The sequence below is a fragment of the Callorhinchus milii genome, unplaced genomic scaffold (genome assembly GCF_018977255.1).
Source record: "Callorhinchus milii isolate IMCB2004 unplaced genomic scaffold, IMCB_Cmil_1.0 Scaffold26, whole genome shotgun sequence".
Classification (NCBI taxonomy): Eukaryota; Metazoa; Chordata; class Chondrichthyes; order Chimaeriformes; family Callorhinchidae; genus Callorhinchus; species Callorhinchus milii.
The window spans coordinates 140,451-163,024 of record NW_024704767.1 but is presented as its reverse complement, the minus strand read 5'-3'; the positions used below and the strand labels follow the sequence as shown (position 1 = coordinate 163,024).

At 37.6% G+C, this 22,574-nt stretch overlaps 1 protein-coding gene across 1 annotated transcript in view; it reads left to right on the top strand.

The window, feature by feature from the left end:
• igdcc4 (immunoglobulin superfamily, DCC subclass, member 4) overlaps positions 1-22,343 on the top strand; it is a 30,249-nt gene extending 7,906 nt beyond the window's left edge. The window contains exons 2-20 of the mRNA XM_042344016.1: positions 148-459; positions 1,025-1,166; positions 3,256-3,389; positions 5,148-5,282; positions 6,418-6,573; positions 7,167-7,577; positions 8,074-8,238; positions 8,488-8,625; positions 9,809-9,979; positions 11,015-11,248; positions 12,904-13,011; positions 13,384-13,558; positions 14,124-14,251; positions 14,965-15,135; positions 15,551-15,688; positions 16,369-16,483; positions 17,297-17,534; positions 19,015-19,179; positions 21,231-22,343. Coding sequence (XP_042199950.1) covers positions 148-459; positions 1,025-1,166; positions 3,256-3,389; positions 5,148-5,282; positions 6,418-6,573; positions 7,167-7,577; positions 8,074-8,238; positions 8,488-8,625; positions 9,809-9,979; positions 11,015-11,248; positions 12,904-13,011; positions 13,384-13,558; positions 14,124-14,251; positions 14,965-15,135; positions 15,551-15,688; positions 16,369-16,483; positions 17,297-17,534; positions 19,015-19,179; positions 21,231-21,893 — 3,899 coding nt within the window. The 3' untranslated portion in view covers positions 21,894-22,343. The remainder of the gene's footprint in view (positions 1-147; positions 460-1,024; positions 1,167-3,255; positions 3,390-5,147; positions 5,283-6,417; positions 6,574-7,166; positions 7,578-8,073; positions 8,239-8,487; positions 8,626-9,808; positions 9,980-11,014; positions 11,249-12,903; positions 13,012-13,383; positions 13,559-14,123; positions 14,252-14,964; positions 15,136-15,550; positions 15,689-16,368; positions 16,484-17,296; positions 17,535-19,014; positions 19,180-21,230) is intronic.
• Positions 22,344-22,574: the final 231 nt, after the last annotated feature.

Below are 22,574 nucleotides of genomic sequence, written 5' to 3'. Positions count from 1 at the left end.
TCAGGCTAGGTGCCCAGCGTAACCTTTTTTTCTACGATTGGGGGGTTGTTAACAGCAACTAACAACAATCATCTTGTCTATTCTTGCAGCAACTGTTCTTATAAACTCTAAAATACTTGTTCTTGTGTGTTTTTGTTTTGGATCTAGACAAAGTGAATTCTTTGGAGCTGAGCTGCAGTATAGGTCCTGTTCTTGCAGTACTCCAACCTAACCAAGCTGTGGTGTTGGATTGCACCCTGGCGGCTGTTGATCAGCCTGCTAACATAACGTGGAAGAAAGAGGGCATTCCGACTGTGGATCAGGAGCAGCACTACATGCTTCCCAATGGATCACTTTACATTTCCCAAGTAGAATGGGATATGAGGAAAGCAAATGGGAGCAGTGAGGGGAGCTATACCTGTATGACCAAGAATTCATTTGGAGCCATAACCAGTAGGACTGCATTGGTCAAATTCTCCAGTAAGTGTTTTCAAGGTGATTTTATTAACTGTTTGAGTTTGACTAACATGTTCTTAATCTACTGTGTACTTACTTACAGCTTTAGAATCAATTTGTATCCAATTCAGTTCATGTGGGGGTTGGAACCTGCTGCTTTCTCTTATTAAATCTCAAATGATATGCAAAAACATTGTATTGTATGAAGAGACACACCAATTAACAGTTCACTCTTCAAACCTGAAGAGGGTTTCTATTCCCCAGGATTATCGTTGTTAAAATGTCCCTGTAATCTATGTGGTTGCAGTATAAGAATGTCCTTCAGTGCAGAAATCTAATGCTCCAGCACAACATCTATCTAAAGCTTGTAATTGACTTTGTGATGCAAGTGTAGATAAATTAAGCTTCATAATCTTTTGTTGTAATTTTCACGATTTATGGACAATGCTATCACTTCTACGATTTTAATGGAGTAATTCACTTTTAAAATGTGAATATCTTGTAGCCTATGTTTACAAAGTCAGTCCTCCTGTAGTTTTGTTTTATTCTATTTTGCAATTGCATTTAAAGGATGTTTCTGTTTTGACAGCCTTGTTACAATTTCATCAGCAGCCAGAGTCACAAATAGTAGCGGCGAATGGAATTGTTCGATTTGAGTGTGGAATTGATGGGCTCCCACTCCCAGTTATTACATGGGAGAAGAACCAGTCAGCTATTCCTGCTGACATGAGGTCAGTTGTTTGAATGAATACAGTGAATGTATGCACTGCAGTGGTCTAGAAATACAAAACTAAACACCGCCCCAGTCTTTCAAATTTTGGTACTTTTCTTGTCTACTATTGCAATCCCATCACATAATATTTTTAGAAACCATTACTGCACATAGAGGGTTTTCAGCCTTAGGAATTTGTTACAAGGGCTTTCAGGTGAGCACCTGGAAACTGCATAGAAGCTCAGCATTTGAAGAATATTTCATGTAATTTCCCTATGCTGAAAGTGGTGCCTCTCTTGTGGTTTCTCCTTGAGATTATAGCCATTGTGTGCGAGTAGCATTAGTCTGTTCTCAAGCGCTTCAAATGCTCAGTCATCTACAAGGAGGCATGCAAACTGATTGATTGAAGCGCTCCGTCCGATTCTTTTTCTCCCTCCATCTTTTCCTCTCCCCACCCCCACCCCAGAATGAAGAAAACCTAATGAAATATGCAGTCAGAATCCTTTGTAAGCAAGGAAACGCGTCTCTTAATGTTCATAAACAGCGAATGAGCAGTCTGATCAATCACTAGTGCCATTAAGAACACAACTAAAATATGTTGTTCCTATAATATTATAATGAAATTTAGTGTAGTGACTGAAAACCGGATGAAAATCATGTTCAGTTTCAAAAGACAAGCATAGGTGCTTTTTTAAAAATAAATAAGGCTAATATCAACACCAATTTTTCCCAGTTGTCTGCATTTGATAGGCACATGAATCCTGAGCATTGATTGTAGCACTCGTAACCTTACTGAAAATAGAGAAAATCCAGTGCTTTGCCTCTGGCTAGGTTTTTCTGTATTTACCTAAATTGATCTTGTGAACTCAGTATATTTAATTCATACTTTTCAGGAGCACATTCAAATAGAGCTTTAAACAAAATGATTTTTTTTGGAGGATTGGTGTTGGTAGGTAGCAGAGGAGGATATTGTAACATTTTAAATCCTTTAGCTTTTGTTTTAACCTTTGTAATAACCTACTTCGTTCTGCATTAGTTATCTTATGCCTCACATTTGGAGACTCAAATACAGCTGCAGGTGTTCTGCATTAACAATGAATGTTACATCTGCCAAAGTTCTTCAAAATATGTGGCCAGCTGGCTCATTCAGTAGATTGGGGAACAAATACGAAGTGAAAGCAGGTCATTGCATTGTGCATTAGGTTTTCCCTTATGCATTCACAGCAAGGAAGTTGGAAATTGCAAGAGGTGAAATCAGCTGACAAAAATATTCCAAGGTATTTGCTAACATGTATAAAAATGCCACATAGTCATTATTTTAGTTGTGTATGTCTTGTAAATTGCCAGCTGTCCAGCGGATAACTGATGCGTTTGCACTGATTGATGATGTTGGCTGTAGGTAGAGGCAGCTTAGCCAGAAGGGAAGAGGAGTGGGAAGGCTTGGGGCCAACATTGTTTGTGTAGCCCATGATTTTTGCTGCCACCGTAGTTATTTTATCACAGGAAAGCAAAGACAGATTTGGTACCACAAAATTTGGGTTTTCTTCAAGTCTTTGCATTGCACTATTTGAGCAGCAGACCTGAATCGTGCGTAATTTGGTTCCTGCCTCCCATAAATGGTGCATGATTTTCACTTTGCCAAAGTAGAAGGCCACATTATTTTTCTGGATTCAGATGCCAGGTGCCAATTACTAGTGCGTGCTGGCAGTGGTTGCAACCCAACACCGAGGAATATCAATCATGTATACCAGCTACTGAGATCACCAGCTAAAGTACATTTCTCATTCTTTATGTAAATATGCTTCCAATGAAGAAAACTAGAATAGCCTTAATTGTTCAATTTATCTGTAAATAAAGGAACATCTTGATCTCTATAGCACATCACTCCCAGCAATCAAAAACATTGGGTAGTTTGTTTGAGTAACAGTATTTTTTTCAATGGTCTTGTTGGTCAAAGCTGATTAATGTTAGTAAAACTCGATTGATGCAAATGCTTATACTTAGAAACTAGATTGTACTTTTATTCTTATGTGCTGGGTAATTTACACTGCTAAATTTCGGTCGCTTTCAGAGCATAAAGTTATTAGCTAAGTTGGATTTGCTTTCAGGTTCATTGTCCTCCCAAATGGAATTCTACAAATTGTAGATGTGCAAGAAAGTGATGCTGGGGTATATCGCTGTGTAGCAGCAAATGCAGTTGGGAATCTCTACAGCCAGGATGCTACTCTCACTATGATGGAAGGTAATGTAATACTTATAGAGGGATCTCATTTAAAACTTTGATTTTACGAGCATTCATTTCTCTTTTTTTAAAAAAAGCTTTCCTTCCCTCTCTACTTTCACATCCTGCCTCACCACCTTCCTATTTGGTTTTTGCCACCTCACCTCCAACCTCATGCTCCCACTTAGTCTCTGTAAAGTGCTTTGAGACTCTCCCAATAGGAAGGGTGATTTTAAGTATAAATTGTTGTTGAAGTCCACAAGTTAACTTTTGAATTTTCAAAACCATTAGTGACTTTTCAGATTTACATTATTGTATTCTATATAAATGTAGATATTTGTGTGAGGTTTATTCTTGAGTATTATTTTAAATGCTGGACTCTTTTTGCTAAACCACCTTGAACAGACAGTAGAACCAACATGTAATTGAATACAGTCTTAAAAATTGTCATTGATCAATACGTTACATTATCTGGATAATTTTGTGGACTCAGTTGGGAATAAAGCCAACATCTCTCTGCAGTAGATCTAATTATATCTTTTTAGGAAAGTTAGCTCAAAGGGAATGAACATAAAGAATAATATCTGTTGAGGCTAAGTTGGCAACGCGCTGGGATGGTTCAGAAAAGCACCAAATTTTGTAATTGTAATTACTCGGGAAACATTTTTAGGTGAACTATAGAGGTTTGATATAAAGATGCTAAATTACAACTATTGTTCAACGCAGGGAATGTTACAAATAATGCTGATATTGAATAAAAAAATCACTAAATCCTAAAACTATTTGAATTTATTCTTCAGAAAAATCTAGAATCAAAGTGGTAATGCTCATTAGAAGTCAGGTGAAGCTAAGCAGAAACTAGCAAGTACTGGTCATCTCTTTGGTTAACTGCCAAAAGTAAAAATAATGCAATCTTTAGAAAAATACAATGGTATGTGGAAAAAAGAGCAAGAAGATTTAGTAGCTTATTCGCCTATGCTTTGAATGGGAACAATATCTACTTAGTTTGGGAGTGGTTCTGCGATGATGCCAAGAATGGAATCAGCTTAATGGTCAGAGTACTTACCTCACGAGCGAGAGGACCTGGGTTTGATTCCCAGGCAGGGTGAAACGTTGGGCAAGTTTCCTTACTTCAAGTGCCTCTTCACCTAGGAGTAAGGAAAAACCTGGTTGTTAGTCGATTCATGGATCATTTATCAGGGGGTAATAATCCATTCAAAAGAAAAAAATGTAATAATTATTTAGTCACTCAATCCACGACTGTTTGTGGAACACTTCTGTGCACAATTGGCTGCTGCATTTTGCACACAAAATATACAGTTAATTCGCTTCCTTGAAGTGCTTTGCGACTTCTAGAAGACGTGATAAGGTGCTATATCAAATGCAAGGATTATTAGTAAGAATGATTATTTGTTGTGACTGATGCTTGGACACATTGCAGATTTAAGTATTTAGTTGATGCTTCAAAAGTACAGAGCAAATGTCAGTACTTAATGCAAGCAAGCAGTGCCTATGATAACAAGACAAGTTTAAGCATTTGGAGTGGTACTTGCACTGCCACAGTGTTTAAATATTTGCAAGTGATGCTTGTGATGATGCACAATAGCTTTAAGTGTTTGAGTGGTTTTCAAGGAGCGCAACACAGGTTTAGGTATTCAATAACCTTGCTTACTAGTCATTTGATTAATTTTGTTAATCTAATTCACTTTAGATTATAGAAAGCAAACCCTATTAAGAGAATTTTGCTTACAATTTTGTCATCTGACTGTCTTTTTTTAGGGGCTAAATCTGTACCTTCAGATGTGGTCATCGTTGCACAGCCAAAGAATGCAACTGTTGTAGCTGGACAGATAGCCATTATGGAGTGCATGGCGTATGCTGATCCGACACCCTTTGTTTCTTGGATTCGGCAAGGTGAGTTTGAATAAAACAATCTCTCAACGTGACATGAGTACCTTGGGAACCTACTTGAGGTACTACTGCACATAACTTTGCAATACAGAGGGACGTGGGAGACGATTTTGAATTGTTTTCTTCAAGTCTTCTGGCCAGAAGTTTGAAGACATAAAGCACAGGAAAAGGCGGGGACTTAATGGAACCAGTGAGTGTTAAGGAAAAATATATATTTTATATTGTTTAGGAATATGTGATCATTCTAATACAGTTAAATGTTCTTGTGTTTTAATTAATGTATGACAAAATGTAGATGTATGTGATCAAAACAGTAACTCTCGTGAAATAATGGACGAACGCAAGATGAAACTAGATAGTCACTTTGAAATATTCAGCAGTGAATGATAAATTATTTATAATATTGTGGTTCTCTTCTTCCAGGAGTACCAGAGCAATAGTGCTCTTGGAACCTCTAGTGGCAGAAAGTAGATATTGTAGATCTGAACAGATTTTCTTTTTTGCTTTGAATGGCGAAATTTGATTTTTGTCAGGTTCAGAAGTGAATTTGCCTCGAGCGAGAGAAATTTCCATCCATGTGGTTTGAACTCTCTGAAGGAGCTTGTTGATTAACTGTGAATCGGTAATGAAATTAACTGAATTTTAAATTGGTTGATTTTATCTGAGGTCTTTGACAATTTGAATTGTAGTACAGTACTTCCCACACCAATTTATGTGAGGTTGCTTGTGTCAACTACCTTGTTATCTTGATGTTCACTCTTCAGAAGTGCAGGTAACTAACATATTTAGGAGCATAAGAATGATTAGGAGCAGAAAAAGCCCATACATCCAAGTAATTCTCTCCCGCACTCATTAATCTCAGTTCACCAACCCACCTCCTCACAACAGCACTTCTATCTTCTTCTCTCAAAACTCCCCTCGTCCATTTGCTACAATGGCTTCTAGCTAACTTGTTCCACAGGTCTGTTCCATTTTCAAAGCAAGTCTAATATTCTTAATTGTTAACTTTTAGAGCACAGGAATAGCAAATATATTTTAAGTATGTTCATGGAAAATATTGGAGTCTGTTCTTTGTTGGAATGATTATGGTATTTTAATATATAGGGACTTTGCCCTCTCTTTCTGTCTATGTGAACAGATGGTAAACCTATTGCTACAGATGTCATAGTGGTTGGAAGGACAAACCTTATGATCACTCGGGCGCAACGGTACCACAGTGGAGTATACGTCTGCCGTGCCAACAAACCTCAGACACGGCAGTTTGCAACAGCTGCTGCTGAGCTACGAGTGTTGGGTATGTATTGTATATGTTTATAATAATTATCCTTTCATTTGATATGGCGCCTTATGAAGTCTTTGAGATGTATCAAAGCGCTTCACAGAATATACTGTGAAGTGAATTGACGGTATATTTTGTGGGCGGAACGCAGCAGCCATTTCGCACAGCAACGAACCACAAACAGTCGTGGACTGAGTGACCAAATTAGAGCTCAATGTTGGAATTTCTATTCCGCTGTACAATTTGAATTATACAACTATGAAAGCAACAGAAAATCTGTATTCTTGTATGTCTCAGTGGAGTGTTTTTCTTTATTTAAAGAAAGTTTATTTTTCAGATGGGCTATATCTGTGCTGGAAAAGAAAATAATGAAACCAATAAATATTCTAACTGAATGCTCCAGTAAGTGTTGACTGAAATCTGCAGTCATTGTCCTGTTGCAAAAGAAAGGCATCAAAATGTTATGTTCCAAAGTTTGCTTTAGGAAATGGTATATTTCTGCAGTTATGCTTCATAATTTTTTAAACTAACAATTTTAAGCATCAGTTTTGAATATTTAGGTTAGCTCTACCTGGGATATTCACGTTCGATTCCCCTTTCTCCATCAGCTCCACCTATGATCACGCAGTTTCCCGAGACAATCTCCCGGATTCGAGCTAGCACGGCCAGGTTTGTATGTAAAGCTGAAGGTGAACCCACCCCTTTAATTCACTGGCTAAAAAATGGAGAAGGCATCCAATCCAATGGACGTGTGAAAATCCAAAACAGCGGCAGTTTAGTGATCAATCAGATTGGACTACAAGATGCTGCTTACTACCAGTGTATTGCAGAGAACACTCTTGGAATGGCATGTGCTACAGCAAAGCTTTCCGTTACTGTTCGAGAGGGTTTGCCCAGTGCTCCTAAAAGTGTGACTGCTTTCCCTTTGTCCAGTACTGCGGTATTACTGTCCTGGGAGCGTCCAGAGTACAACAGTGAGAAGATTATTGGGTTTTCCCTTCATTATCAAAAAGCAGTGGGTAGGTGTTGAAAATCTGTCTTGTGTTTGGGTTGCTTTATCTCTTTGCACATGAAATATAGTAAATAGGATGGAGATAAATTTTCTGATAAACTTCCATCAATAACTGCATATTGGCTTTGGTCGTGGGGACAGGCAACCAGGCAGTGCTTCCAAAATATCTCTTGTAAATGATTTTAAAGGATGCTGATATGCATGCAAATTGCTGAAGTAAAGTGTAATCTTGTATGTGTTGAATTCAGTGTACTGTTCAATTTTTTTTAGATTGCCTTGGTAATTTTATTCTGCTCATGGTTTAACTCACAAGTCTGATGAGAATTTTTTTGTGCTGGTGGGTCGGGGAGAATGGGGAGTGCAAAAGTGATCAAGACTTAGAAGATTAGCTATATGGCCTCACCATTTCTGAACAGAATAATGTCCTAATTGGGACATTGAATAGACCAGGTATTCGCAGCACTGGTTCAGTTGTCAATTACTTGGATCAATTTATTTTTCAGGTACAAACAATGTTGAGTACCAGTTTGCAGTGAACAATGAAACCACGGAACTTCAAGTAAAAGATTTGCAACCAAACACCAATTACACTTTCTACGTTGTGGCCTACTCCCAACTTGGTGCCAGCAGGACCTCAGATTCTGTTGTAGTACAAACTGTGGAAGATGGTAAGGACATAGGATTTGTTTAGTCAACGTACGTAACTTCTGTGTATTTGTCAAATGTTCAAAATACGTGAATGATCAGCTTTTTGTAAAAAGAAATGTTTTGCTCGGGAGTATTACTGGGTCTAATAATACCACATTTTAAGTCAATACTTCAAGTCAAATTGATTTTGATTTCTTGTGTTTGTGGGTATTTGTATGTGTAAATGTTTTCCCTCACTGAAATTATTTTAATGCTTTATTTGCCTACAGTCCCAAGTACTGCTCCTCAGCTGTCTCTGTCAATCACTGCCCTTACTGACATTCATGTAACATGGCTTCCCCTTTCTCCAGAGCTGAGCCATGGGAAAGTAACAAAGTACCGCATTGATTACTGTACATTGAAAGCAGGTATGTTGAATCTGCATGTTAACAACAACAACTTGCATTTATATAGTGCCTTTCACATGGGGTAGCTTCTTGGAGCGCTAACAGTAGTGAAGCTTGACTTCAGATTTTTCCCAAATTTTGCTATGTATAAGTGTTCAAATTTATATTTATGTTAAAGAGAATGCTGATGTCTCTATCTTCCTTATGTTTCTCAACAGTGCCCTAACTTTTGAAATAATTTCTAATTTTTTTGAAAATGAACCTGGCCCTTTCTGTCAGATATGCAGCATCAATGCTGAATATCTTCTTGTGATCATTTTGATCTTTCAAGAAAATAGGAAAACCAGTAGCAACATTGTCCCTGACCCTTAGGTTCTGTTATTTTAGGGTGTATATTAGCAAAAGCAGATTGTACATGTTTTATGCTTTGCTTGTGCTCATAATTCCTGCTCCATACTGCTGGATTGATTTTTATATATACACAGTTTGAAATCTCTGTGCTTCTGGTCCTCTGTATACTTACAACTTTAGACACACTTGGGGGAGAAAAGGGGGTAAAGGTTCTTTGAATTAAATTTATATGAACTGTGTAGTTGTGGGTCGGAGTTGTTTCCAGCTGTGTACTACGCTGTTTATTATATTTTGAGTAGACATTGTTTTAGCTTGAAAGTTTGGGGGTCAATGATGGGAAGTACCAAATCAAGTTGGCAAAATACAGTATTATTTTTAGATTTCCTTTTGCTCTTAAGTCCTGCCTCTCACGCGCTAACCCACCACGTTGGTAAGCGGTCACGGGCAGTATGCTCCCGGGTCCTGGCAGCTGCACGCTCTGTGACTCTCCACCAGGTGGTGATGTGAGCATTCTTGAATTGACTTGTCTGCTAATTGTTCATTCTTCAGGTGGTTCATTGAGAAGTTGATGTGTGAAGAATTCCGATGTGTCAAACGTTCAAATTCCTGTCAATATTATCAAAAATCTGAACCTGAAGTTCAACTCAACAGACAGGAAGCTTAATTTGGGACATGTTTGGCGTTCAGTTCAAACTTTTAGAACACAGACTAGAAGCTGGGCTGGCTGAATATATGTATGCAAAGTAGTTTTATTTTGTATTTTTTTTCCTATTCTTGAACGTGCTATAAATTGATTGTAATTTAGATTCTTTCAGTCACAGAATGCTGAGACCCACTTCTTCTTTGTAAACAGATCAAGTTTATTCAATCGAAGTTGCTGGAAATGAGACGCAAGTCACTCTTCCCCCTGTGCAATCAAAGAAAATTTACAAAGTACGGATTACAGCGGGCACAACTGTGGGGTATGGTGTACCATCAGAATGGACCCAGCACCTAACACCTGACAGAACTAAGCTAATAATGGGTAGGAATAATCTCATTAAATCAGCACATTCCCGAATGAGCAGGTTTGCAAGTTATTTCTCAATGCATTGCAAAATGTGAATTTTTTTTAGCTAATGTTGTAGATGTTATGCATTTTCTGTTGTTAATGTGCGTTAATCAAATGTATTCAATTATACACTATAAATCTTGTACTTTGTTGGTTGTCACTAGAGACGTTCCTTCCTCTCTTCCCCCCACCCGCCCCCTTGTGTTTTAAATGAATTACATACAAACAGAAATTAAGGAGTTTAACAGATAATATTCTTGTCACACTTGGTTGGCAATGAATCTTGAATGAACGCTAAGGATAAGTTTAAACAATACATTTCTTAGATTTAGCTGCAAACATTCATGTCATGAATTATATTCTAATTTTCTATTTTTCTTGCAACAAAGACCCTCGGTGCTTTTCATTAGTCTTTCCACAGTAATGTTTTAGAGTGCTCTGACATTTGCATATGATAGAGAACTGGATCCTGAGGCACATCACTGTATCCTGCTGGGAGAGCAGTGTGTTGTAAAAATAGGAATTGTTCTAATTAACTAGCTAGTTCAATCCTGAAGTTGGGGAAAACCCATTGTCATCTACAACCCAGATTCTAGAACAGACCATCCATTCGTAGATGGAAAAATGAAATGAAAGATAGATGTTTTTGTCAGCTAGCTCCCAAAATAGATTTTTCTGAATTTTTTTAATCTATTTGTCTGTTACTAAAATAGATCTGAATGTTTGTTGTGTGGTAGTGAGTTCACTACTAATGAAACTGGTATCAAAATTGTGGAACCTACGTAGGAGGAGTGAACTTCACCCGAGGTGCATCATCACAAGTGCAAAAGTGAAGCATTAAAACAATTTGCAGCTAGCATCGGGGATCTCACCAAAGTTTACCACAGTGTCTTTTTAAAAGGAATTTTGAAATGTAGCTTCAAAGGTTTAAAACATTGTCCCATTCCTTCTAATTACAGTTATCACTTTTAAATGTTTCGGATAATGACCTGTTCTGCTTTGTTCCAGTTCCATTTGCTCCCACTGAAATGAAGGTCAAGGCAAAAGTAGACTCTTTGCTGGTCACTTGGCAAGCACCCTCTAATCCAGTCCAGATCCAGGGTTACAAGCTTCACTACAGAGAAGCAGATGTGGAAGATTCAGATAAAGAAGGGTTAAATGACACTAATGGAGATGAACACTGGACAAAAGGACCTATACGCCTTAGAAGAAAAGTAAAACAATATGAGATTACAGGGTTAGGTTAGTGAAACTAAGATACTTATTGTTAGCTAGGCCCAAATGTTCTGTTTCAAAGCAACATTATCTTGTTGAACTGTATAATTTATTAACAAATTGTGCAATGTCAGATAGAAGTGCATTCTGTGCGATTGAAGCATTGGATGTGGCCAATTCACATTCGATCATGATGGGTTCCTTGCATCAGTGTTTGACGCTCCTGTATATGGTGTTGACAGAATTGTTTTTTCTATTTATAATGATAGATTCAAATCATGTTTACAGTAGTTTTCTGAAGCCATGATATCAATGAGTTAAACTAGTGGACTTCATTCCAAAATAGAACTAAGTAGGAAATGCCAAAGTATATGCTTGTAATGGACCAATCTGTCACTCAATATCTGTATCAAAGAGACTTTTACTTTGTGTTACAGCCGAAGGTAGACTTAATGGTTTGTGCTCAATATGCTTGTGTGGCACACTGTTCAGTACTCTGACTGATTTAAAGAAATAGTAAAATAATCAATGCGTAATTTGAGTCGTATGCTGTTCAAACCCATTGCTGAGGTTTGGGGTAATTTCAGTTCTTCAATGCTTTTCAGAATATTTACTGATGATTTGTAAAATCTTAGTTTCTAATCTTCACATCGGCAGGACTTGAATGAATGCTGTGAGAATTTGATATTGCTATTGAACAAATTGATGGAGAGAGCATTTGCTTTTCTATATTTCTGTGCTCTCATACATTGCCTGAAAGAGTCTGCATGCTTCACCTTTTGAAGTGCTGCCATGCTCCTCGGAGGGTTAATGATGTAAGCAAACTGTGTAATTATTATTATTTGAATTGAGATTACTTTCCTAATTGTAATATGAAACCATTGAGCTGGAATATACTGCAGCTCGCATAAGTAATTATATCACATGAATGTTAAGTGTTCTAACAATGCATGTGCTCCTGCTTCAGTGCACTTGAATAGATCTTTATTGGCTCTAGAGAGCACAAATAAATGTTATCCAACCTGCTGTGATCAGAGCACAGTACCTGGGATGTGTGACTGCAACAAAAATACAACTGTACTTCATAAGTTTAATACTGTATTCAGCAATGAAATGCAAATTATATATTCTGGGCTCTAGAATGCAAATCCTTATTGATGCCTATTTAGTATCTGTAGCAAGATGTGCAATTTCTACTTGCGCTATTGAAGCAACAATAATTCTACTCTGTACTACAACACTGGATGAATGAAGACAGAATTATTATCATAAATGAATAGAGATAATCCTAATTATCCTACTCCATGAAATTGCCACAGCAATTCATAAAATCATTCCAACTGTGCTTTGGAAGGACTTGGACCAGAAACCATTTACTCACGGGCAAAACTATTGTTTTTCAGAGAACAATATTGAGATTTTTTAATCTTTTAAACCATGTCTGCATGATCTTTTGAACCCTGACTTGCTCAGAACAAAACCTCAGCATGCAGTTTAGGAACTGATTGGAGGACTTGCCATCATTAAATCGTGTACTCGAGATACCCTGATGTGGTTTGGCCTGTTCCTGTATGTTTGAAAGAAGAATTTTTCTGTTGCATTAAATAACTTTGTTTTGCTGAAGAAATGTCCTCGTTTGTCTCAAAATTACAGCAAAATAATTTATCTGTTTCTTTATGCAGTGTCTGACAAATTATATGAAGTAAAATTGATTGCCTTCAACAAACAAGATGATGGCTATGCAGTGGTATGGAAAGGAAAAACTGAAAAAGCACCTGCCCTAACCATAGGTAAATGACACAATTGAGAGAGCTTCAAAGCTACGCTTTAGGGAATTCAAATAAACTAAAACATGATCGTGAATCCTAGTCACAGCTAAAATACTTGACACTTTATAATAATAATCCTGTATTTGATACGGTGCCTTATGACATCTTCGAGACATTTCAAAGCACTTCACAGAATATACTGCAAAATGAATTGACTGTTTTATTATTGCTGTAGGATGAGAATGTCACGTAAGAGTTATTCAATTTATTTAAAAGTATTTGTGGATCAACCACTGGCACTTACACTAGTTATACAAACTAATTGAATAGTGAACTGACTAAAGAAAATCATGGAAATGTATAAATATGAATTATATCTGTCTCTTTTTCCAGATCCCCCAGTAATGCTGCCACCTCCAACCCAATTACAAGCAAAATCCAATCACTCCCGAGCAATCTGGTTACGCTGGACTCGACCTCCCTTTACCACAGCCTGGATTATGAATTACACTGTGCGTTGCAGTCCTTGGGGATTGAAAAATGCTTCTCTGGTGACTTACTTCACAAGGTGAGATTGTGCAACTAATTAGCTTGTATAGAAAACGGTGACCTTTTTTACGGCTTTGGATTTGCAGGACTCTGAAGTGGCACAGGGTTTGCTTAAGCCGTACCTCTTCACCCATTTCTAAGGTGAAGTGTCGAAGCATAACCTGTGTATTCTAGAAGATGCAGAGCTTTTCTTTTGCTTAAATTCAGCAGTGATTCAATCAGAATACTAGGCTAATATCACTGGCTGGTGGTCATGTTGCTAGTGATCTGGTGACCTGGAAATTGGCCATTTTTGACGCAGAAATGTAAATACAGCAGTTGTAGAGAGAGTGTAGGCTTGATTTATACCTGGCCACTTCAGTTTTGACCAATGATGCTCTGGAACACTACCCAGCATGAGGGGCACTATATAAATGTAAGCTGCTATTGTAGATAGTGTGACAAATTTCACAGAATTTTCAAGATTCTAAAGCATGGCTGAATTATTGCAAAAGCAAAGGTGCAATAACCTCATGTTTGACATCTCTGTTTAGGTTTATGTTTAGAATATAAACACCACCTGAGTTTGCCTGCTTTTGTTCCAGCTCTGAAGAAGAAATTTTCATCAGCAACTTGAAACCATACACTAGATATGAGTTTGCAGTGCAGTCAAATGGAATTAGTATTGATGGACCATTTAGTGGCATTGTGGAGGAATCTACTTTGCCTGATAGTGAGTACCAAGCTTTTTTTGTAAAATGGATATTGCCTTATTGTCTCCCATAATTGAGAAGTTCTTTTACATGATTAATGCTGTATAAATGTAAATTGCCATCGCCATTGGTAATGGTATGGTCACCTCCAGTGTAGTGATGAGAACAACAAAGAAATAAAATTTATATAGTATCCCTTGCATCAGGAGGACGTCTCAAGGTGCTGGACAGTCAAGGGTTTACACCCAAGATGGGTACTGGATTTGGGAGGGGCAGGAGTCTGTGTTTTCATAGGCAAAATATTCTTTTGATCTCTCCTGCCCTCTTTCTCTCTGCCCCCCCCACCCCCGCTTTCTTGCATTCCTTTTCATTCTCTGGCTCAGTAGTTGACTTTCTCCCAGACCTCAATGTTGCTCTGTAGCCAGCTATTGCAAGACTCATGAGAACAGCTCACAGTAATTCATCCTCTAATCAGATTATTCTTGTCTTCCCTGTGCTTTCACTAACAGCCCATCTGAGATTAGATATAAATCTTTCTTACTGCTCAGTGGAACAATACATTGAAACGCCAATGTGATGTACCACCAAACTGCCATTAGTTTTTTTTATTATCATTCATATGCCAGGCACAAGAAATCCGTCAGGAATCCTAATGGATGCCTGTCATTTTATGCAATTATAATCAACTGTGATGTGAACATTCATTTCTCAGCAATTCCATTTTTCTTTTCAGAACCTTCCACTCCTCCATCAGACATTAAATTGAATCCGATTACCACATACTCAGTAAGAGTTCAATGGCAGCTTCCAACCGAGCCAAATGGCATCATAGTTGAATATGTTATTCTATATAACACAAACCGAACACAACCTGATGATTTGTGGAGTTCACTGTCTAAGGAAGGTACGTTAGGATCATAGATCAAACTGACTGATTGAATCCTTATTATGAATCACCAGTACACAGCCAATGTTATATGGAAGATCCGGTCTGGTGAGCCGGAATTAACCCCTGAGTGTAATTACAATGCCGGTACTGGCATTTGTCAGCTTTTTTCGCCACTTGCTTTTTTCAGTGGCTGACAAATGCTGGTAAATATAAAGGGATAAGGCAAAAGGATTGTAGAACATTTAGTTTACATGCATCTATGAATGATGCATGTGTCTTCTCTCCATGTAAAGGATCATGACCTTCGTCAAAGAGCATGATCAAAGAGACATCCCAGGATATTGACTGCAATCTAACAGACCTCCTTCTGGGATGTTGACCAGTTGAGATGAAAGTGACTTGAATGATCATTTGTGTTTGTGGTATTCAGGGCACATCTTCAGCACCGAAGTGCTAGGACTGCAGAGTGGTACTCGCTACTTCGTTAAGATGGGAGCAAAGACCATTGTAGGAACCGGACCATATTCTGTGGCAAAAGACGTGCAGACCCTACCTGAGCGACCATTAGGTGATTTTTTTTGATTGCCAGATTCTATACCACATTTACATGAGATTTAAAACACAACTATAAAATATCAATTGATGTTATTAAACAAGCATTCAATATTAAATATATGGCATAAGTCACAGATTTACTGTGTTATGGTAGAAATTAAGCTGCATATATACTTGAACTGTTCCATTTAACCCAATGGAGCTGGCATTTTAGATTAATGTGGGAGCCAATCTGGAACAATTATAGCATTCTTAACTACGTGTGTAGCTAGTGGGAAAGTGTTTTTCCAGTATCTGGTTACAATCAAACAGCTCCCAGATTGCTCTTAAGTCCTGGTATCTATTATAGGGAATGGAACCACTGTGGAATAGCTCCTTGGACCATTAATGTACATCATCCAAGTAGGCATCCAGAGTGTCAGACACTAGGTGCTTACAAAACAATTTTCTTTCTTGTCCGAAGAGAAGTAATGATGTATCAACAGGAGCTTAATAGGATTTAGTGACTATTTTCAAGGGGAACATGGCAACCTATTTGTGCATGACATTTTCCCCACACACGGTCATGAAGTGAATGACGAATTATATCTGGGGATCATTGACCAAGTAACTGGGAGAAATAACTTTGTATCAGCAAACATTGTACTAAATTACAGAAGCGACCAATTAGTAACTTGTTGTTTCTGATATCAGGACTACATGATCTTCTGGATGTACATTCTGTGACTGGCATCATTGTGGGTGTTTGCCTAGGGTTGCTCTGTATTCTCTTCTGCATTTGTGCCAGTTTCTGCAACAATAAGTGGAGGTAAGGGGATCAATCCAGAATCATGAATTTCTATTGTGTTATTAGTACATTTTGAAGAGTCATTCTATAGTAATGTGTTTGAATACAATCTTTAGTGTGTTTTGGATAAGCTATTTGATAGACTATTATATAGGTGCAGAAGGTTAAATACTTTTTAATTTTGAAGAATGTGAAATGGCAGACAATCGTTTTTCATTTGAAAGGAATCTTGTGCTCATCAAGATGAGGGATGTCAGTGCTGGGAAATGGAAAGGAATGATCACTTGCTTTCTGCACCCGAGTCAGTATTAAGCATTCACAAGTCGGGAGTCATTCAGTTTTGGTACTTTCTCTGCTCTTCCAACAATACACCTCAGAATAACATCTCTTGCTGTACTGCATTTCTCAATTTCTTGCATTTGCTATGTTTGCACCTTCTAAATAACAATAGTTTAAAAAGAGTAGTGATGGTGAACTTTTCACAACTTAAGACTGTCCCAATTAGAACCCTTATGAGTACCAAACCGCATATTTTTATTCATCAGTCTGGTTGGCTTTGACCCCATGTACTCGAGGTAAAAGAGAGCTTTGTAAGCTACTTTATTTTGTTTTTCTGAAACTGAGACTCGCTGAAAGCAGTTACATTTGATTAGAATGTGCAAAGCTAATTATATATATATATATTTGTGTCAGAGAGAAGACTGCTCTGGGCACAAATGTTAATAAATAACCCTGCTGAAATGACTTTCATTATTCTGCTGATACAAACGTAGTAAAGCATTAATGATGGGGTTTCTCCTTAAAATGGCTAATAATCTTTCTTTTCAATGACAGAGAAAGCAATTCAGGCCCCGATTCCCACCTGACTACTGGTCATTCTCACTACCGTAGGGCAAGAAAAGCGTCTCCTACTCCCAATATTTCACTTCCCCATGCCCATGAGCTTGAAACGCTAATGTCCACTCCAACTGAAGATGTCTCCTTGCCACTTGCTGAAATAACTGAGCTTACTGAGGTGCAAACTCTCATGAATACCAACCTTCCAGATGGTGATGTTCAGGTGAAACCAAAGGTATTTTATTGCTTATTTGATCTTCTCAATCTTTTATTTATGTGACAGGACATGGGCTTGTGTGGGATCCAATTGGGGCAGTGGATAGTGTTGTCAGTGATACAACCAGGTTGTGTGCATTTTAAAATCATCCTTGCTTTTGATATAGTGCCTTATGTCAATATCTCACCCAAAGTGTTTTCTGTAAAATATAGTGATTGGGTAATTGTAGGTGATCTTGATTTATAGGTATCTTAAAGGAGGATTATTACATGAATTATTTTATTTTCCACTTTACTGTATATCCTGTGAAGCACTTTGAGACGTTTTGAAGATGTGATAAGGTGCTGTATCAAATGCAAGGATTATTATTATATTATTACTTGTACTTATTTTATCAGGTTATCCACAAATTAGTAGAAGGAAACAGAGGTAAACACTGGGAGAACCAAGAGACTAGTATCATTAATATACTTTTAATATTTCAATGTAAGACCTCTTTCATCTTGTCTGTTACTGAGATGTCAATTCTCCATCGGTCCCTAATTGGCACATCCTATTTGGCACTGATGCTTTATTAGTACAGAAAAGCACAGTGAATCCTTCTCATGATGCTGACGAGAATGCCCATATATCTGTCAGCATGTTCCTTGATAAAGTGCTGGCACTACCTCATCTATTAAGTACACAAGAACAACTCGTGTCAACAGGTTTCACACGTGAGCATCGAACTAAAACTAATATATTAACCAGTTCATTGATCAACTGTTGGTAATCACATTAGCTGTTACTTCTATTAATGAAAACTCCACAGTTGTCACAAAGGCTATCCATAGATAAGTGGAAGTGTATTTGCTAGTGGTGATATCTCCGAGTGTAAATATTGATCAAATAGTGCTTTCCAATCTTGCATTGCACCTATCTCATATTTGGTCTTATTTCTGAAAACAAATTTGTCTTGAGAAGGGGAGGAGGTGATCTCCTATATATTACTTAAGGCCTAAATTAATTCCTGAGATCAGGGAAAGTAGGGGAACTAGGCTGAAATAATAGGCACATTCAGACTGGAGTAACGCACTTTTTCATCTGTTCAGAGGGTTTCAAGATTAAGGTGATGCTAAGGATCAACTTGCAATTCTTTGGTGAATACTAAATAGTACATGATTTTACTGTTAACTTTGTCATTTGTGTTTGAATTCAAAACTTAAAGCTCACCTGATGGCCTGGTGGCTAAATAGTCCCAATACGCTTTTCACCTCATGAGAAGTGAGACTATTTGGGGAGAGCTGTACATTGAAACTGAAATAATGTCATTCCAAACACCTGGTGAAGTTGTGTCAACATTTAGTGCCCTACATCATTCAGCTTAATGTTTAAACATCATTATGCTCTAGTTAAAAAGAGCTGGCACTAGCTGGAGATGGGGGTCAAAAATACACCTGGACTGTTCATTTTGTAATCTAATTTCAAATGTGTTTTTTTTCTTCTGCTTCCTCAAAAGCCTGCTTGGAATGGGTCAGTTCATCACCAGTGGACAAATAATTCAATTGGCTATAACAATGGAATCATCGCAGATTCACCTTGCATAATGAATGGAACATTGAAGCTTAAATCTGAAACCAGTAAAGATCACCCTCAAGCAAACTTTGATTTTGGCAGTACTAAGGTACTTTATTTATTATCTGTAATACACAGATTTCTAGTCTATGTGCACACAGGAATTTCAGCTTGTGGTTTTAAATGATTTAAGGTGAGAATGAAGTTGGGGGACTTGTTAATCAGAACATGCAGTTCATACAGTCTAGTGAAATGCCTTTCCTTCGTGTTTTCTAGCTCCAGAAGATTTTTTACTTTCCAATTTTGTACTCTTCTGAAGATAATAAGGCATTTTGGAATAAAATTCAATGGGCCCCAGCAATCCTGCCTTACCTTATAATAACCATTCTTCATGCATGACTGGGCAGAAAATGTCAGCAGTCTATTCAACCCCTGGGAGGCATTACGGTCAATTCTATTCCTGTCCTTGCTTGATATTTAGTCATAAACTTTGTTTTAAAAAGAGCTTTTTCCAGCAAGAGTTCCTGGATAATGGTTAGCAGTGATCTAGACAGATTTTCCCCTCTATCCAAAGGACTCTTCAAACCAGTATTAGCACCTACCTGAGATCCACTAACTCAGGACAGACAATGCATGAAACCTGAGACTTTCCTGATCTTTGTAGTTCAATACTAAATCATGTGGTACGTTTCTCCACTCAGGCATCAGCAAAAGAGAGGTGTAATTGCTCTTATAGCTCATTAAGGACTTCCCCAGTTTAAAACCAGTGAAAAGTCTGTTGTTGCCCCTGCTCTCATGCTCTGCTTTGGTGTCTTGAAGCTGCAAATGTGCTTTGTAATTGAAGTGTGGTTAGCTGTCCTCCACCCACCCAAACTGTGGTCCAGTTTTGCTTTCATGGTACATTCAGGATACCATTATTTCAATTGCCATAGATAAAGAAATCTAGAAAATGTAAGTGGAGCTATCTTGTCATCCAAAAGAATTCTGATGTAGTGTGCAAATGTAATGTTATCCTGCCTTTTAGATATTGATTGACCTGCTGTGTGACTACCACATTTTCTGTTTTTACTCGTGTTATTTTTGTGATCCCCACTATCCCCAACTTAAAGGTTGAATACGACACGTTTTTGTAATCTTTGTTGATTTTGCCCACAAAATATAGTCAATTCATTTTACAGTATATTTTGGGAAGCGCTTTGACACATCTGAAAGATGTGATAAGGCGCTATATCAATTGCAAATATTATTATATATTTTGACAAATTTGTTGATTGGAAAACCATGGATAGTTTGAACCTTTTCTACTGTTAATACAAACAAAAGAGACTGTATAGATGTATGGATCATATCTGTTTATAAGAAGCAGAGAGAATCTGGGGAGAAAAATTAATAGGAACATAAAATTATCTTAATTGTACTGTATATATTGTGTTTAGAGAAATAAGCATTTATAACTCACTTAAGAGAATTTTAGAAAATTTGCATAGGCCTTTCTATGGAGACTGGCATCTGCTATCCAGCAGTGGTAATAGGGTGAAGACTCTGCTACAGAAATCAATGCTGAACAGGATGTAATTAGCATCATGGAGAATACTGGGAGCATTCACTTCAAAATCCAATTAGTCTGACAATCTGATTTTGGATTAATGACCCTGGAGATTAAACATTGGGAAATGTGTTAAAACCAGAACACGCTGGATATTTATTGCAGCCCAGCCCATAGATACTTGTGTTAAATAGAGCACAGAAGATATTGGTATAAATACTCAATTTACTGCAATGTCTCCAACCTTCCTTTAAGTCACCATAGACTCCACTTCTTCAGCTACTTGTGACCACTCTTTAAGTAGGAAAAACTGAGTATTTTAATGTATAAAACATTTCATTGGTGATATCGTCTGACTAATTTTCAATTTGGGGGGGGACATGGGAATAATTGCCTTTTTTGTTGCCCTTGAAATGCAAAATTCCTGTGCTTTAAACTGACATGTTACTTTTAAACGAACTGGATGATTATTCAAGTGATCTATATCCCGTAGAAATCAAATTAGCCTTATCTTATTGATAGTAATTTACAAGTGAACCATGTTACCCATTAAGGCTTTCATTGTGGGCATCACAAAAATCTGAATAATAAACTTTGTATTAATTCCCTAACAGGCTGTGACAAAGAAGGAAAACACTTTGGGTTTAAATCAAGTAGAAGCCGAAGTTATTGTTCATTCTGAAGCATCAGAAAAAAACTCTACTTGTGAGGATAAAGATGATCTTCAGAGTGAATGTGTTACTACTTTATCCACGGAGGATCTTCAGAGTGAGGATATCCTCAGTTCACCTGGTGAGGATTCAGAGAGTAAGGGGGAGCTCCCGAATGAGTGCATTACTGCTCTACCAGTGGAAGATTTGAAAGATCCTCAGAGCAAGTGTTTCCCACCATTACATGATGAAGAGAGTCACCCTGCTGATATATTTCAGAATTCACTGTCCTCTATTACTAATGAAGTGACCAGTTGTAATGATACAGAAAGATGCAAGGAAATTACTGACCCACAGACTAACTCCCTGTCACCTAAGGGTAATGAAATGAAGACACCTGAAGCCCATTGGCTTACCAATGGCTTTCAAGGCAGCAATGATCAGCAAAGCTCACATAGTGGGTTTGATTCAGAAAGCAGAAACTTGCAATTATCAGATGTAAACAGTGCAGGTATTTTCTCTGCCAAGTGCCACCCTTTGTTAATAGACAATGAAGTTCCTGCCCAGCATTTCAATGCTTCTGATGTCAGTACTACCTCAGCATCTGAGAAAGACTTGTGTCCATGATCCACGTGAACACACTTAGATTCTCAAATACTGAGGTGAAGCTTGCAATTACACACTCTGCGAGTGCCTGTTACTACGACTACCACAGATCCCTTTACAGCTACTGGGTCACATATTGAGCCTGAGCCCTGTTACCAGGTTTCTGTGCCTAATGTTTTAGGTGCATGCTCCTCTGTGATGGAACAGTGTCTTTATTTTTGGGAGGGCTTATTTAATTTTATAAAGTAAGACGGATGTGATTTAGAATAGCGTTTATAGTGCTGTACTTTCATGTTTCTCCGAAACAACAGAACTACCTCATACATGTCTCTTTAAAATATTGAGTAGAGTTAGCTTTTATGCTGCATTAGTTTTGAAGCTTGTTTTACAGCTATTTGTATTTGGTATATTTGCACAGGTTTTGAAATGACCTTTTTTCTGTTCCATTTGAAAGATGTATAGTTGTAAACAACCAACAGTGTTGAAACGCATATATAAATATATATATATTATATATAATATCTATATTATATAATATAAACTGAATAGGATAGAAGTATCTACACCTTTTCAATCATGCCTTGCTCTTTCTGCCAAGTTCTACACAAATTTGGAGTAATTGGACCCCCCCCACTCACTCTCCTACCCCCATATTTTAGAATTTCATCAATAACAATATTAATGATGCTGCATAACATTCAG